Here is a 16865-nt window from a genome sequence, read left to right as displayed (position 1 = left end):
CCGCCAGAAGCTAAGCTGTGGGACCCGCAGCCTCGTTTTTTTGCCTAAACCTGAGAAAGGACTGACGTTTTGGCTTCTGGAAATCTTCCTGAAGACGAGAGCTCCTCAGAGAAACCCAGGCTCCTCGCTTTGTTCCGGTGGCTGTGGCAGGGTTCCCAGACTTAACCTGGACTCCCTCCCAAGAGAATGGGAAACAGCCTCAAGAGAAGCTTCACCCTCTGATGGATTTAGAACGTTCTAAATCCTTCACCCAGGATTTAGAACGTTTTCCTGCCTAGAGGGGAGGTTGGGGTGGAGAGGCAGTTTCCTCTTTAGGTCCTAAACACATCCTGGTGTGCGTGCATACGGTGTGTGCAGCGTGCACGGTGTGTGCAGCGTGCACAGTCGCGTCGACTGTGAAACTCCATGGACTGCAACCTGCCAGCCCCAGCCGTCTCTGGAATTTTCCAGGCATAAATACTGGAGTGGGTTACCATTACCTACATTTCAGAAACTTAGCATTTTCTCTTCTCATCCTTTCCACCTGGGGAAATCTCACTATCTCCCTGAAGCAGGTTTGGATCCTGGTGAGCCATCAGTTTTGGTTTCTTAACACAGAAGTTTCTGGGATGCTCAAAGTGTTTCAGTGATGAATTAAGGACATTTACTTGTTTGTCAGAGATGGTGTGGGGGGTGGGGGTAGGCCTGAGTCATTTTTCATTAACCATTTTGTTATTGAATTCCCCTGGACCATTCCGTCTCCTAACTGCACTGAAACATGTTAAGTTCTTTCATAAATGGGGTAAAAACTCAGTAACTGCTGATGGCTCTCCCTGGAAATAAAAACTAAGCGACTTAGTGCTGTTTTATCACTCTGTCTTGTCTCTGGTGTTATGGGGCTTTATCCCTTGTCGGGCCTGATGCTTCTAGATGGCCTCTGCCAGGCTTTTTCACATTGCTTATGCGTGGTACCAGGAGACTTTCTGCTGGTTTCAGGCACTACTTTTGCTACAAGGGTATGAGACTGTTGCTCAGGGCCAGTCCACATCTCTCAAGCCTCCTTTGTACCCATCTGGACTGCGGGGGCAGGGGTCTTTATTGCCCCCAGTGTTAGTTTCTTTTTGACAAAACAGCCAGCTGGAATCTCTTCTAGTTTCTTTCCCAAGAAGACTAGTGGGGTAAAAGTAGGAGTAACGTAAAAAGTATATAGACTTAACCTTCCCTTGCAATGCCTTCATGGGACCCTACTGTAAGGACCTCTGACCTGCTTTTTCAAATATGACTACAAGAAAAAACAAAATACAAATATGACTACAAAGTCATCAATCCTGCCTGTAACAGTAGACTGCTGCTGCTGCTAAGTCGCTTCAGTAGTGTCTGACTCTGTGCAACCCCATAGACGGCAGCCCACCAGGCTCCCCCGTCCCTGAGATTCTCCAGGCAAGAACACTGGAGTGGGTTGCCATTTCCTTCTCCAATGCATGAAAGTGAAAAGTGGAAGTGAAGTCACTCAGTCGTGTCCGATTCTTAGCGACCCCATGGACTGCGCCCATGGGATCTTCCAGGCAAGAGTACTGGAGTGGATTGTCATTGCCTTCTCCAAAGTCTGTCTCCACTCGTGGGCAATAACTCAGTCATACCAGGACCATTTTTTCCTGGCAACCATTTCCTAGACCAAAATAACTTGTTTTTGAAGAGCCAGATCTTTACTTTGCAAGAAAGCAAACATTCTAAACAATCAAAAGGCATGTTCACTGCTGTGAACAACACACAAAATTTAGAGGACACCTTTATGACATCACCCAAAGCAGCCACTGGGCTTGACCCTTGTTTCCACAAAGCGACCTCAGCCTGGAGCCAGCCAGGGCCACACCTCCCTCCCTCCGCTTGCCGTCACCTTTTTCAGAACCTTCCTTAGCAATAAGACCAGAAAGAGAAAGCAGGTCCTCCTCCCAAAGTGGACAAAGACAGATCAACGTGGCGGACAAGACAAAGGCCCTCAAGGATGAGTCACAAGTTCATGTTTCCTGAAGATATTTATTAACATCCAACCATATTTTCGACAAGGGTGGGCATGATTCCTAACTTCCCCAGGATTCATGTTTTCGAAGTCTCCCAGGGAACCCCATCTTCCGTGAACCTTCTGAAGACTCGATCTCTGCAAAGGGTAAACTAATTCAGACTTATATAGTTTCCTCTGCCTATTTCCGGGCAGACCTGCAAATTCTGTCTTACTATTTCCCTTAGGTCTCTTGTTCCTTTTTGTTTGAGGTGACAATTACATTAGGACCTGCCAGTGACCAATATGGTCAGGCCGTTGACGGTGGGTGCCTGGGACTGCCTATGCACTTCCCAGCCAGGCCTTCAGAAGAGCTGCAACTCACCACCAGTATTTTGGTGCCTCCTGCTTTCCCAGGAAACCTGATTGCTCTTCTTTGCTCTCAAGGGCCTCAGGAGCCCAAATATTCCTGATGAATGTCCCAAGTGAGGAAGCAGTAAGTCTGTGGATTCCAGACACAGGACAGAATAAGGCACCCACATCACAAGCTGGCTAAATATGATGAGGGGGATAGTGTCCTGGGACAGGAAGTACTTCACAGAATTCCACCCTGAGTGGGTCGCCTCAAAGACTTGCTATTCTCACTAATTCCAACAGAATTCCTTTTCAGTTTTATGCTAATCCTTTGCTGCTTCTGTACTTCCCTCAGAAGGACCCTGCCCTGCAGGGGCAGGGTAATTACTCGATGGGTAAGGAATATGACCTCTGAAAAACAGGCCCCTCTGAACAGGCCACCTTAACTGGGCCCAAAAGAAATCCCATTGTTTCTATCCAGTGTGAGTTCTCTGATGACTCATAAGGCGTGAACTCCGGGAAAAGCTTTCTCCACATTCAGAACATTTATAAGGTTTCTCTCCCGTGTGGGTTCTCAGATGACGAATCCGATTGGAGCTGTGAGAGAAACTGTCCCCACATTCGTGACAGGTATAGGGTTTCTCTCCCGTGTGAATTCTCTGGTGCCTGATTAAGTTGGATCTATGAGAAAAGTTTTCCCCACAGAGGTTACATTTATATGGTTTCTCTCCTGTGTGTGTTCTCTGGTGTCTGGTGAGGTGCATGCCCTGCCGGAAGCTTTTCCCACAAGTCAAACACTGGAAGAGTTTCTTCTCTGCTTTGGGGTGGGTCCCGGGATTTGTAAGAAAGAGCGTGCTGTCCCTCACTGCTTCCCCACACTCAGAGAAGGGGTACAGCCTCTCTTTCTCATGAGTTCTTTCATGAATAACAAGGTGTGAACTGCGAGAGAAACTTTTCCCACACTCAGCACACTTATAAGGTCTCTCTCCCGTGTGAATTCTCTGGTGCCTGAGGAGGTTGGAACTGTGAGCGAAGATCTCCCCGCACTCAGGGCACTTGTAGGGCTTTTCGCCTGTGTGCGTTCTCTGGTGCCTGTGGAGGTTGGAGTTGCAAGAGAAGCTCTTTCCGCACACATTACACTGATAGGGCTTCTCACCTGTGTGGGTTCGCTGGTGGCGAGTCAGGTGGGTATTCTGACTGAAGCTTTTTCCACACTCGAGACACTTATGGGCTTCCTCTCCCAGGTGCGCTCTGTGTAGTGATAAAAAGTGTGGATTCCCACCAAAGATTTCAGCGCACTCCACACCCATGCACAGTCTTTCTGCTGCATGTATTCTCTGGTGCCTAATCAGGTTCGAGTTGTTAGAGAAATTTTTGCCACACAAGGGACATAAGTGGAGCTTCTTCGGCTGCAGTTCCGTTGGTCGTCCCAGTTTTTTGCAACTTGTGGCCCCCACTAAGGACTGCTCCATTCGATCCTCTGTGGGAGGCTCCCAAAGCTTTTCTGCCCTGTCCCGAGGCCTTCCCTGCTCAGGACTCCAGGGCACCTCCCCTCTGGCCTGGCCAGGCAGCAGCGCCTGACAGTGGATGCTCTCAGGAGAAGCAGACTGAGCACACTCTTCCTGGTTCTCAAATTTCTCTTCCCCTGGAAGAGCAAGAGAAATCAAACCCCCATGTTATGTCTATGCAGGAGAAAAGGAAATCCCATGCGTGATACTGCCTGTAGGTCAGAAATCCAGAAGGCCTCGCTCTCCCTCGGTTTCCCATCTTTCCCATTTTGGTAACTCACTCTAGACAGGCAGCCATATGAGGTGTGGGGACATCACTCAGGAATGAGAGCTCAAACCAGCCTTGACTTCCCTTGTGGGGGCCCTGACCTCCCTCTCCAACTGAGCCCCTAGCTTCTGTCCTTCGGGAAAGTAAGGGATGGAGCAAGGCTGGGACAAAAGTGGGCAGGTGAGCCCAGGAATGAATGCCTTCTTACACTCTGCACCCTGGGAACCTCGCCTGCCATCACTGGGATGGAAGTGGGCAGTGGGGACAGGCTAGCCTTACACCAAGACCCTCAAATACCTTATTCCCAACAACCGGAGACTAGCTGGGCAGGCTGCTCAGCTGCTTTCCTTACCTGGAGCTGGGGTCCTGGAGCTCAGACCTTCCTTGCAAGTCTGGACACTGGGGTGCCAGGGCTTTCCTCCATGTTCCACCTGGGTGCTCAGGGCCTCCTGACTGGGAACCTGAGACTCTGACCACAATGAAAGAAAGGGATTTCTATGTCACCACTTTCCTCAACCAGACAAGAGAAACAAAGACAGTCTTGCTCCCTGTCTTCAGTGGATGGATACGGAAGGTGCAGTAAGTCTGACAGCAACTACTTGGAACATAAACTATTCCCACTGTTACCTCCAGAGAAAGAAATTAGATGAGGGAGACTATGGCTTTTTTCTTCTTACACTTGTGTGGTAGTTGGGACTTTTTGCAATGACAGTGTAAAACTTTTGTAATTAAAACAACACTCAAATGCACATGGTCAGAGTGGTCAGTTCCTTGAGGAATCAAAGTTTAATACTGTGAAAAAGCCTTGACCCTTATGAAACTAAGTTGGGACAATTCCAGAAGGAAAAAATGTAATATGATGGACAATCAGAAAAGGACCTGGGACTCTGAGATTAAAACCCTAAAGAGCCATCCTGTGTTATGCTCACTCCAACTCCATCAAACATGGACTTTTTTTAAAAAGGTTAGTCCCAAGAACTCGTGATCTGAACTCTTCTTATTTAGCACTCACTGAAAGAACTGTACTCAACTTAGGGTGCCAAGCCACAGCACAATGACAGAGACCCTGGAGAAGGCCCCCGTGCAAGCAACCAAACTTCTTTTCTACCAGGTATGTATCAAGATAGCTACAATGGTAACATACACAGTCCTGTTTTTTGTTTTTAAGATTCCTTCAAGTTTTTATTATGAGAATTTCTATACATGCAGAAAAGATGAAGGAATTATACAATACCCACACACTCTCCACTTAATCCAACAATCAGTTTTTGGCCCTGTTTTACAGACCTCATTTTTAATCTCTGCATAATAGTTCAACATGAATGAAAATGCACCTTAATTTATGTTTAAATTACTTATACCCATTTTGAATATGTATCATTTCCAAATTTCTACAAAGCTTTCCCCCTTCCTCAGTTTTCAAGGACTGGGACAGTCACTAAGCTAGAATCGTTGATGCCAGTGCCCTGAAACCTGTGTTTCTGGGGAAGAGCCCAGAAATACTAATGGAGCACAGAAAACATAAGTGAGGTAGGAAGAATAAGCATTTTAAAATTTCAAGGCATCAGGAACTTGGAGCCCCACAGTATTCTGTGGGTGATGCGTGGGAAGTGGGGATGGGGGTGGTGGTGAGCATCACTGGATTTGACTTGTTCTGCCCTGGTAAGTTCATCATGGCTCGGACTCCCTGCCCTCATCTCTGGCAGCTGGGGCCCTTAAATATGCCAACTATGGCATTTGACAAATATTTAACTGATCTTAGTTCAAGGGACTTTAGGCAAAAGCAGGTCTCCTGGCCAAACTCAGAACTTGACACACAGGAGGCAAGTGGCTAAGGGACAGGATCCTGGTCAGAAATGGCTCAGTCTTCATCCTTGGAAAAGAAGTCCTTACCCAGTGAGTCCACATTCTCATAACTCTCCTGCACCGTGTCCCGGGAGAGGGCCCTCTTACTAGGATGCTGACGCCCCCACTCCTCCTGGGAGATGTACATAGCCACGTCCTCTAAGCTCTCAGGCAACTGAAATAGCACAAGATCACCTTTAGGCCCTAAGGCACCAAGAACAATTCAAGCAGAGTCACAGGTTAAAGGGCAAAACCCAGGGGTGCCAAGGACTCCTTTCATGGGGAAGAAGGGTGTTAGGCCTACAAGTGATGTGTGGAGGAGACAAACAAAGAAGGTGGGGAGGTGCATGTGGTGAGGTGGTAAGGATCCTAAGTGGCAAAAGGACCCCACCCCCACAAGAACAACTAGGGGGAGACAATGAGAACTTCCACATCACCTGGGGCCCAGTCAGCTCCTTGTCTTCCATGTTTCCTTCGGGAGGAAAGAGAGAAAGCCAGGGAGCAGATAATGCTGAAGGTGACAGAAATGATGGTGAGAATGGCATTCTTAAATCTTGGCAACCCAAGGATTATCACAACACAGTGTCCACTGTGCCCTGACACCCAGACTCTGCTAGGAGGACCCAACACTGAACAGAAAGCAACGGAGGGATAATAAGGTGACACCCAAAACAACGGAGTACCAGCAGTCTTTCCTGCTGGCCCAAGCACTCAAGCCCTCATTCACTGAGCTCTAAAAGTCTCTCTTCTACATACAAAAAGACTTCCTAAGAGATCCCCCTCCCTTCACCCACCCCAAGAGGAATCCAAACCACTTCTAGATCTTTTACTCATATCTGGGGACCCTCAGGTCAGAAACGCTCCCTCCTTGGCAGTGAGGCTGCATCCTGCCAGTGTCAGGGGCAACCCCAAAGCCCCTCCTCCCTCCCGCTTGCCCAGATAACTGTTCCTCACCCCTCTCCTTTACAGTCTGAGGGTCCCTTTTGGGGCCGGGGCCTAGCAGCTCCTGCAGCCTGCGGCCAGGGCTTCGCTCAGTCTCCATGGGCTCCAGCTTGAAGCTCGGTGACTCTTGTGCTGTTTCCAGAGGCAAAGGCTCCTCCAAAAGCATTTCTGTTCCCCGCCCACGGTTTGTGACCTGGGAACCAACCCACATCACTCATCATCACAACAGGGCCCAAAAGGAAGGGACATTAATACAGAATTCTGAGGGCAAGCCTTCAACAGAGAACGACTGGCGTACCCTTTAGACCTAGCGAGAGAAGGAGTTACACTAAAACCAAACTTTTCTGATCCTGTGTACACCTGAGAAAATGTGTGTGAGGGGTGGGGTTCAGGGGGATTTCACTCCCAGGGCACACCTTCCCCACTCAGCTCCTGACCCACCTCACTCCCTCTCACTTTCACCCACCTCTTCTAGATGCATCCACTCCTCACTACTGGATAAGGTAAATCTGGGTGGCCCTGGGGCATATGGCCTCAGAGCTTCAGTTGCAAACTTTTTAAATTCCACTATTAACTGCCACCCAGCTTTGTAGAGATTAGACTGCAGACTGTAATGTAACAATAGCTAACAGCTATTAAGCACCAACTCTAAGCCAAACGCGTGATCAAACTACATACTGCTCTCTAATTCTCAAAACAACCTTAAAGAGGTATTTTAACATTCTTATTTTACCAGAGGCAAATCTGAGGCCGTAAGAAATTAAGTAACTTGCCCAAAGTCCCAAAGCTAGTGTGAAGGAGAGGGAGGATCTGAACCTGGCAAGCTAACTCCTGGGCTCACTCTAATGCGGAGACACTGCTCCAGGTGGAAACAGGGCACTCTTCACTGTCTGTCAACTTGGGGCAAATCTGGAGAATGAAAGTTCCTCACTAATCTACAAAAAGTCTTCTTGCCCATATAAGATCTACTCAGAGCAACCAAGTAAACTCGTATGGGCAACTGGGGCCAAACAAACCGCATATAAAACAGCTCTTTATCTTACCTTCTGTCTCAGTCTCCCAAGTTCTTTCTGCATATCCTCAACGAGAGTCACCGCTTCCTCGCCGCTCTCTGGGTGCAGCTCCTGCACCCTGCTCTGGATCTCCTGGGGCAGGATGGTCAGGAACTGCTCCAACACCAACAGCTCCAAGATCTGCTCCTTGGTGCGCATCTCCGGCTGGAGCCACCCGTGGCAAAGCTCCTGGAGCCGGCTGAGGGCTTCCCGGGGCCCAGCGGCCTCTTGAAAGCGGAACCGTCTGAAGCGCAGGTGAGAGGCCTCCGGGCTGGGACCTGGGTCTGGCTGGGGCAGCTCCTGGCTCCAGGCGCTGTCCTCCTCCAGTTTTACTATCAGGAGCCCTTCCCGGTCCTGGAAGCCGGGACCCGACGCCATCTTCAGGCCCCCAGACCGCCTTGGCCGCGAAACCAGCTGCGCACGCCAAAGACGCCCCTGGCCCAGCGCAAGGATGGCTGGAGTCCGCAACAGCCAGGTGGCCCGGGGTTCCAAACCCTGGCCGAGAAAGCTGGCTCCAACCCTAGCGCAAACGGCTCCTGCGCCTCAGCCTCAGTTGCTCGCGGGCGCCGCCGCACCGCCCCTTGGCCCGCCCCCGCCAAGACCGCCCTAGAACAGGACCTAAGCTCCACGCCTTTCACCTCACAGGACTCCGCGCTCCGCACCCACGCCGGAAGTCTCAACGCGCGTTAGGCGTCAACAACCAATCGGAACTGTTCAGGACCAACTTCCGGATTACGTTCTGAGAACTCTAGCGCCCATTGGGTCAGGTTTCGCCACACACTTACCGCTGACCAATCAGAAGAAAATATTCGCCTGTGGGGGCGGGACGAAGGGGGGGCCAATTGGGGTAGGGAGACTGGACCGTCGCGCGAGCCCGAGATCCCAGAAACCTTAGGGGCGAGATCGCTAGGTCGGTTAGTGGAAATTAAGCTTATATCGGGTGCGACGGGTAGACCAGCGGGGTACGGGGGTCAGAATTCCTCGGAAAGCTTAAGTGCAGACCTCCGAGTCACGCGAGACCCCTTGCTTTTGAGTGTCGGGGTCGGCCCGAAAATCTAACTGTGGAGAAATTCTTCCCCCACAGACAAGTTTTGAGAATCAGTGCCCTGGTCAAAACGGATTTCAAGGCGGCCCTCACCCGCTAACTTAAGGGAGCTGCAGGAGAGGGCTCACCTGCCCAGGAAGCCTCGGGGGCCAATTGAGCCACGGTTCACTCGACCACTCGCTCGGTGCTTGGGAGATGCGGGGAAGAGTGGCCCCGACCAGGTCAGCGCTGCCGCAGAGCTCTCAGGGAGACGCCGTCGACGGGGCGGCGGGGCCCGCGCCTGCGCCCTGGAGGTGCTGGCGCTCTGGAGCCCGGCGCGGGCGCAGTCGAGGGGAGTGTTCTTGTGTCCCGTGGCGCTCTCCTGTCAGTCCAGGGTCCCACCGCTGGCGGCTGGACGTTCCTCAGGGCCAGTCGGGACCCAGCCTGCACTGGCTTCTCATTTTAAACTTGTCGGGGGCGCGCCTTTTTCATTGTCCAGCCCTGCGGGGCCAGGTCGTTGTTCACCTCCCTTGTAGGTCCACCGTGAATTTTCACAGTGAGAGGTGAAAGGAAGGTTGATTTCTTGGCCGGTGCAGTCCAGGCTTTGTGCTGCTGAGGGGAGGGCTGCCCAGCAGTGAGGCAGGTGTCCACGGCCCAGACCGGCTCAGCTAGTCCATTGCCTCCAGCGAGGGTTGTTAGTCTTGTGATCTCAGTCGATTAAAGGGTCGTGGGGTTGAATCGTGAAAAACAGTAATCGTTTATTGAGCCCCTGCTGACATGCATCTGGATGCTCATGGCACACAAAATTGTAGGAACTAGACACTATTATTATCATCCCCATGTACAGTGTCAGTTAAGTCACTTGCCCAGAATCACACTTTAGTCTGTCGTTAAAGTTCAGGCTGCCGTGACCGGAAAGGGGGTGTGGGGACGGAGAGGGGCAACTTTCAACGACAGGATGGAAAAAGCCAGAGAATTTGGCTTTTTGTTGTTCCACTCCAGAGAAGAGGTCCACAAGCCGCTGTGGCAGATGCAGACCCAGAGGCCTCCTGGCGCACAGGCTGGTATATGTCCCTTTCAGAATCAGAGTCCTCTAAGACTTCTTCCTCTCATGTCTTAACATTCACATTTCAGGAGACAATAGATTCTAACCTAAAAACCACTTCTCTGGCATTTACTCTGTCATCTCAGACAAGTTATTCAGTCTCGTTGGGGGGGTGTGCTCAGTCCCTAAGTGGTGTCTGACTCGGCAGCCTCATGGACTGTAGTCCGCCAGGCTCCTCTGTCCATGGGATTCTCCAAAACAAGAATACTGGAGTGGGCTGCCATGTCTTATTTAATCTCATTAAGCCTCAAATCTCAGTTCCTTCATCTGTTTTGAGGGAATAATACTATACCCACCTTATAATATTGGGTGAAGATTAAATGGGGTAAAATATGTGGGATGCTTAGAATCATACCTGGCATTTACTATGAACTCAATATTAGCTGTGACTAATGCATAGCTTCCCAGGTGGCACAGTGGTAAAGAATCCACCTGCCAATATAGAAGAGAAAAGACATGCAGGTTTGATCCCTAGGCCAGAACGATCCCCTGGAGTAGGAAATGGCAACCCTACAGTATTTTTTGGCTGGAAAATTCCATGGACAGAGGAACCTAGAGGGCTACAGTCCATGGAGTTGCAAAGACTTGCACATGACTGAACACACACACGCAATGCACAGCAAATTCCTGAAGGCTTACCCTATGTTATAGAAAAGCTACTAGGATTATTATTACAGATGTGGGGCATAGTAATGTTTGCCAACTACACATACCTTGAGATGGTAAGAATGAAGGATGAAGGGCTTCTCTGGTGACCCACTGTTAAGACTCTGACAGGTTCGATCCCTGATCAGGGAAATAAGATCCTGCAACCCTCATGGTGCAGCCAAAAAAAACCCCAAGTCAAAACAAAAATGATGACCCATTTGCTAAGTTCCCTTTGATTTTAGGTTATTGACAGGTACTTAAAGCTAGAGAGATTTTCAGTTATTCACAATTACTAATAGTATTCCCCCATTTCTTTGAGTTCTATCTATAGTCCAATAGAAAAATAGCTTTTATAGATGGTATTTTATAGTCAAATAGCAATTTGATGGGGAGTCGGGTTATAAGCCAACAGAATTATACAGGTTCATTTGGGGCAGGAGTTCTCAACCTAGGGTCCATGAAATTCTAGAGCAGCAGTTCTAACTACAATAGAACTTCCTATAATGGTGGCTACTGAGCACTTAAAATGCAGCTCGTGTTGCTAAGACCCACTAGGTAGTGGCTCCCATCAACAGTTCTAGAGGGTCACGTGGATGGATTTGGAGATTTTATAAAACTTTTGATATTGTACAGAAAACTACATGTGTGTGTGTATTTTCTAGGAAGTGAATCCATGGCTTTCATCAAGTTCTCTAAATGATGAAAAAGATTAGAAAACACTACTTTAAGGCTTGGTAAAAAGTAAGAGAAGTAAGTATGCCCTTGAGTAACCACTGTTGATTTTACTTTCTTAAACAATTGGTACTTGAACAATGCAGTGAGAGTTTGGGGCTCTAACTCTCTGCATAGTGGAAAATTCATGTATAACTTTACAGTTGGCCTTCCATATCTGCATCCATGGATTCAGCCAACCATGACACATGGATTGTATAGTACTGTAACACGCATTTAGTGAAAAATTCCCATGTGTAAGTGGATTCATGCAGTTCAAACCCATGTTGGACAAGTTAACTATATTTTCTTGTCCTTAGCTATCAGTGGCTCCCTATTTTGTAGAAGAAAAAATAATTTTGAATTTCAGATTTAAAAAAGCCCTACCACTCCGGGTCTTAGTTCTCATGGGTACTGAATTCTGTCTCTGGAGCTGTTTTCAGTCCTTGCCTGGGTCCCATAGATTCCTTTGTACTCAAGGGGGTGGGGGTGGTAGTTGTCTGTGCCTGGTTTTCAAACTGACAGCTGATGAAATCTACAATGTTAAGAGACCCTGATACTGGGAATGACTGAAGGCAGGAGGAGAGGGGATGACAAAGGACGAGATGGTTGGATGGCATCACTGACTCAATGGACATGAGTTTGAGCAAACTCCAGATGGTGAAGGACAGGGAAGCCTGGTGTACTGCAGTCCATGGGATCACAAAGAGTTGGACACAACTGAGTGACTGAACAACAATGTTAAGACGTTCAAGTCTGTGCTGTTTGGTACAGCAGCACATAAGCAGCTCCTGTCATTCTGAAATGCTTTCCCTGACTCTCACCTTAGGATATCCTGGCCTGCAGGTTTCTACCACCTAAGCCTTTGCCATTTGCCACTCTCCCCAGTTTTGACTTTTCCCCATTTAACTACAGCTTTCCTATGATCTATGACTTCAGGCTTGTCTTGACCTGTAATACATTACTCTTTGATCCCATGCTTAGCTTTGAAATCCAAACAGAAAAATAGTGATTTTAAATGGCATTTCATTTGAAACACATTTTATTTTTATTAATCTTAATCATATTTCCCTTCTCCATGAAAATATAAAATAAAGCATTTTGATAAAATGTTCTGAAATTTAAATTTTCTTTCGAGTTAACATTAACCAAACAAACTTGCTAATATTGTTTGGTAATGTTAATATTTAATATTTCCGTCTATTTGGATCTTAAATCACTATTTATCAACCTACATTTTATTCCAGAACAGTAAACACTGTAAGATGTGAGGAGGGAGAGGAAGGGACACAGAAAGAGGGAGCAAACAGTAACTGCTCCAGTGACAAAGGAATGGTAGATATGGCAGGAAACTGAGCTGGAGAAAATTTTACTAGTTGTCCTCAGATTGCCAGAAACACTGTTAAGATAGTTGTTTTCGTTAATTTCAAAATAATCCACTTCTAGACTTATTGAGCTGAAACATGTAAAGGTTATTTTTTGCTGGTCACCAACCAGCCCAGTTCAGATACCAATTTTTATTTGAAAATCATTTAACTGAAATTAGTCCAGGACACAGTTCCAAAACTCCTACTTTCACCTCTCTCTCTTTTCTTGGGATTCAATAAGACAATGCTTCTCAACCTTAAAAGACTCAGAATTTTAGCAAAATTTACATTTTAGTCCTAACTTAGATAATTCTATTATAAAAATATTCAGAAGATAATATATAAAGCTAACTTAGTTTATTGATTTTAACACAGAATTAACTGCTTTTCCATAGACTGGAGAACAACAGCCTTAAGCCCAAAAGGAGCCTTCCACTTGTTTTAGTTTTGTCCTAATGTTGAAAAATTGCCTGACAGAAGTTTCAGGTGAAATAATCCAAACTGAAAACAGAAATCGATATAGAGGTCATCCCCAGAATTCAGTCTGAATTCAGAAACACCAGTGGGGACCTGAACTAACCTGCTTCCTGTATTTATCATGGCCAGGACATCCAGTACCAAAACCGGCCTGAGCTTCCCCAGGGAGCAGAGAAAAGAGTTACAGGTGAAGAAATTGCAGGATTCCAAAGAAATGCAACAATGATTTGACTTCAAAACAGTTGGGTGTTCAAGGAAAAAAAAAAAGAAACAAAATTTCAGTCTTAATTGGAAGAAAAAGTTTTGGGATCTACTTAGGAGTTTTTATCATCCTATAACTGGTTTAACACAACTCTTTCTCCTTGGACCAGGGTGGTATGTTCAATTTCTATTTCTTCTCTCAGATTTTGAGATCAGGAGAGAAAATGAAGAAGCTTCTTCAAACTAAAAAAAGAAAAAAAACCCTGCGAACTCTGCATCCATTCATTGTTAAAAGGGGATGTGTCCCATGGTTCTATTTTACACAAAGAAAAAGACTAAAAACATTTAGAAAGTTAGCATGGAAATCCCCAAAGCTTATAGATCATCATAACCACTCTACAGAGAGAGAAAACCCTAAGAGCTCCAACCTGGAAGAACCTCTCGACATCGTAAGACCTACTGAGCACCAGAGGATTCATTCAGGAAAGGAGCCTCACAAGTGCCCTGGCTGTTAGAGAAGCTTCCTTCATTCAGACATTGGTAGACACCGACATCTCCACATAGGAAAAAGACCCCATGAATGCACTATAGTTATGAAAAGCGATTTGACAGTGTGTTTTAAGAATATTTAAAATATTTCCTTTATTTAGAATATTCTTTTTAAGAAAAAAAATTTTTTTTCCGAAAATATTTCTCGCACACAGCATGTGGGATCTTAGTTCCCCAACCAGGGATCAAACCCAAGTGCCCTGTAACCAGTGGACCATCAGGGAAGTCCCTATTTTACCTCTTTTATCAAGCAGTTCCATATCTGAGAAACAATTCTGAGGGGAGAAAACAAAAACAGAATTGCAACAATAAAAATATAGTCGTTACACAAATCTTCACCCCCACACACAGACCCTCCAGTGGTTCCCCATTGCCCTGATAATAAAGCACAGATTCCTCAACAAAGCTGTAAACACCTTCAAGGTGCAGGCACTGAACTGTGGCAGCAAGCCACTGCAGCTGACCCTGCCCCTACCCCAAGTCAGAATTAATTTTTTGGGGGCTCCCTGTTTCATTTGGCTTCCCAGGTGGTGCCAGTGGTTAAGAATCCACCTGCCAATGCAGGAGATGAGGGTTCCATCCCTGGGTCGGGAAGATCCCCTGGAGAAGGAAATGGTAACCCCCTCCAGTATTCTTGCCTGGAAAATTACAAGGACAGAGGAGTCTAGTGGGCTATATATATAGTCCAAGGGATCCCAAAGAGTCGGACATGATTGAGGCCACACCTGAAGCCTCCCTGATCCTGTGCCCGCTCAGCCTGGTAGTTTGACCGACTGATGCCCCTCCTTGCCTGAATAAAGGTAACCTCTCTCTGTTGAGGTCATCTTCCTTTCTTCATTGCCTTGTCTCAAACTATACATTTTTGGTGCCGAAACCCGGGAGAGGGCAAGGCACTTGCCTCTCTCTCTCTGACGTTGTCCCCCATCCCAGAGCCTGGAATTGTGAACGGTGCAAGCCTTGTCCTAAGGTTTTATCCGTAACTTACGTACCCCCAGGCCTCTGGCTCTATCCCCCCCGCTCTCTCTCTGACGACCTCCGGAACGGGGAATTCTTGCCATTCGACCACTCCACATCCAACATTCCACTCACTCCAGCCCCTAGATTAAGGTAAGATCTGGAGTACCTAGAATGCTGTCCTCTCCAGGTCCCGGGGACCCCCGGCCTAAGGCCACTTTGTAAGCAATGGTGGGGGACGCTCCATCTCGATACAGAGCTCTCTTTTAACTCCTATTGTGACTATGGGTGACGACCCAAACTCACAACAGGAGCCTCTGCTTGCCTCCCAATCATCGGGTCTGGTCAATCTATCCCAAAAGATTCCCCTCTGGCCTGGGTCCTCAAAAATCTCAAACCACTCTTACTCACTGAACTCAAAGCTAGCCACTTAGAACAGCTCTGTATACACTTCTAGCCTCAGTACCAACTGGACAATCAAAATCGCTGGCCTGAATTCGGCACATTTGACTTTTACATTCTTCAAGATCTCACTGACTTCCTTAAATGGAATGGCAAGTGGTTGGATGTCCCATATGCCCAAGCCTCTTGGGCCCTTTGGAGCAGGCCCTCCCTATGCAAGGGTGCATCCTTATATGCACCTTGCCTCCCAAATAAAAGGACCCCTCTTCTTCAACTAAACGCTGATGGTGACCTTCCACACCCCTGGAGTTCGACCCCGTGGACAAGCCCCCTCCCTACCAGCCACACCATCAAACCCCCGCCTCCCTCTCACCAAATTCACCTACTGACTCTGAAACCTCTCCTGAATCTCCATCAACCCCGTTACCCCATTCCTCCAATTCCCCTTCCCCTCTTCCCTGCCCGCCTGCCACGTGATCACGTACCAAACACGTTTCCCCTAAGAGAGGTGGCCGGACCAGAGGGCCCCACCCGAGTCCATGTGCCATTTTCATTCAGACATGAGCCAGATAGAAGAAAAGTTAGGATAGTTTTCTGAAAACCCTACCAGATACAGAAAAATAATTCCTGAGGCTCACCCAGGCCTATAACCTCACACAGAGTGATGTATATTATATCCTAAATGTCACTCTCACTCCAGATGAAAAAGATCGTATCTGGCAAGCAGCAAAAGCCCACACTGATCACTTAAATAACCAAGACCAGGCTAACCCAGTTGCTGATGAGGCAGTGCCTCAATTAGAACCCCACTGGACATACCAGCCCGGTGACCCAGGCATTAGGAAACTCAATCACATGATCACCTGCCTCCTAGAGGGCATGCAGAAAAATGCTCATATCCATGTCAATTATGATAAAGTCAGGGAAGTCACCCAAGGGGTGGACGAAAATCCAGCCTTGTTCTTGGCACGCTTCACTGAGGCGGTCCAGAAATATACCAACCTAGATATCACCACCTCTGCTGGGTTACTCTACCTTCATGTTCAGTTCATCAGCCAGTCTGCCCCTGACATTAGACGCAAGCTTCTACAACTAGAGAAGGGCCCCGAGAGACCCAAAGAGACCTTCTAGAAGTAGCCTTCAAGGTGTTCAATAATAGAGAGGAGGAGGCTAGGAGAGAAAAAGACCGTGAGAGAAAAGCTAAATATGCCTTTTCGGCGGCAGCAATTAAGGGAAGAGATCAACCCAGCCCAAGTCATCCCAGACCAGGGCTTAAGATCCCCCCCGGACCCTGCTTCCTATGCAACCAATCGGGACACTGGGCAAAGGCATGCCCAAACCCACAATCCCCCCGCAAAGGCGTGCCCAACCTGTGGCCAATGGGGACACTGGAAGATGGACTGTCCCCAGGGATGGCCTGGCGCCAGGTCCCTACCCCCCAGACTTGGAGGATGGAACGTCCACAGGGACACTCTAGTAC

General features: G+C 47.8%; 1 protein-coding gene across 2 annotated transcripts; it reads right to left on the bottom strand.

Annotated features, from left to right (window-relative positions):
- Positions 1-1996: 1996 nt before the first annotated feature.
- On the bottom strand, positions 1997-15814 carry ZNF263 (zinc finger protein 263). 2 transcript variants are annotated; one of them, XM_061400980.1, is made up of 8 exons: positions 14268-15814; positions 9121-10862; positions 7939-8760; positions 6908-7088; positions 6391-6464; positions 6002-6128; positions 4461-4577; positions 1997-3977 (listed from the first exon to the last, which is right to left on the bottom strand). In XM_061400980.1, exons 3-8 carry the CDS (start codon positions 8323-8325, stop codon positions 2806-2808), a joined length of 2058 nt encoding a protein of 685 aa, XP_061256964.1. In that variant the 5' UTR covers positions 8326-8760; positions 9121-10862; positions 14268-15814; the 3' UTR covers positions 1997-2805. The 2 variants fall into 2 exon arrangements, with proteins under 2 accessions (XP_061256964.1, XP_061256963.1); XM_061400979.1 differs by lacking the exon at positions 14268-15814 and having other exon boundaries at positions 7939-8837; positions 9121-9259.
- Positions 15815-16865: the final 1051 nt, after the last annotated feature.

Source organism: Bos javanicus, chromosome 25 (genome assembly GCF_032452875.1).
Source record: "Bos javanicus breed banteng chromosome 25, ARS-OSU_banteng_1.0, whole genome shotgun sequence".
NCBI classification, from domain to species: Eukaryota; Metazoa; Chordata; class Mammalia; order Artiodactyla; family Bovidae; genus Bos; species Bos javanicus.
This window is presented reverse-complemented; position numbering and strand designations above follow the sequence as displayed.

What these genes read in the sequence shown, in the direction of transcription:
- ZNF263 (XM_061400980.1), bottom strand. Translation starts at nt 8,325, where the DNA reads ATGGCGTCGGGTCCCGGCTTCCAGGACCGGGAAGGGCTCCTGATAGTA. An exon ending in TTGGGAGACTGAGACAGAAG is followed by an intron (nt 7,089 to 7,938) that starts GTAAGATAAAGA and finishes GTTGGTTCCCAG; the next exon opens with GTCACAAACCGTGGGCGGGG. An exon ending in AGGAGCTGACTGGGCCCCAG is followed by an intron (nt 6,129 to 6,390) that starts GTGATGTGGAAG and finishes GTGCTATTTCAG; the next exon opens with TTGCCTGAGAGCTTAGAGGA.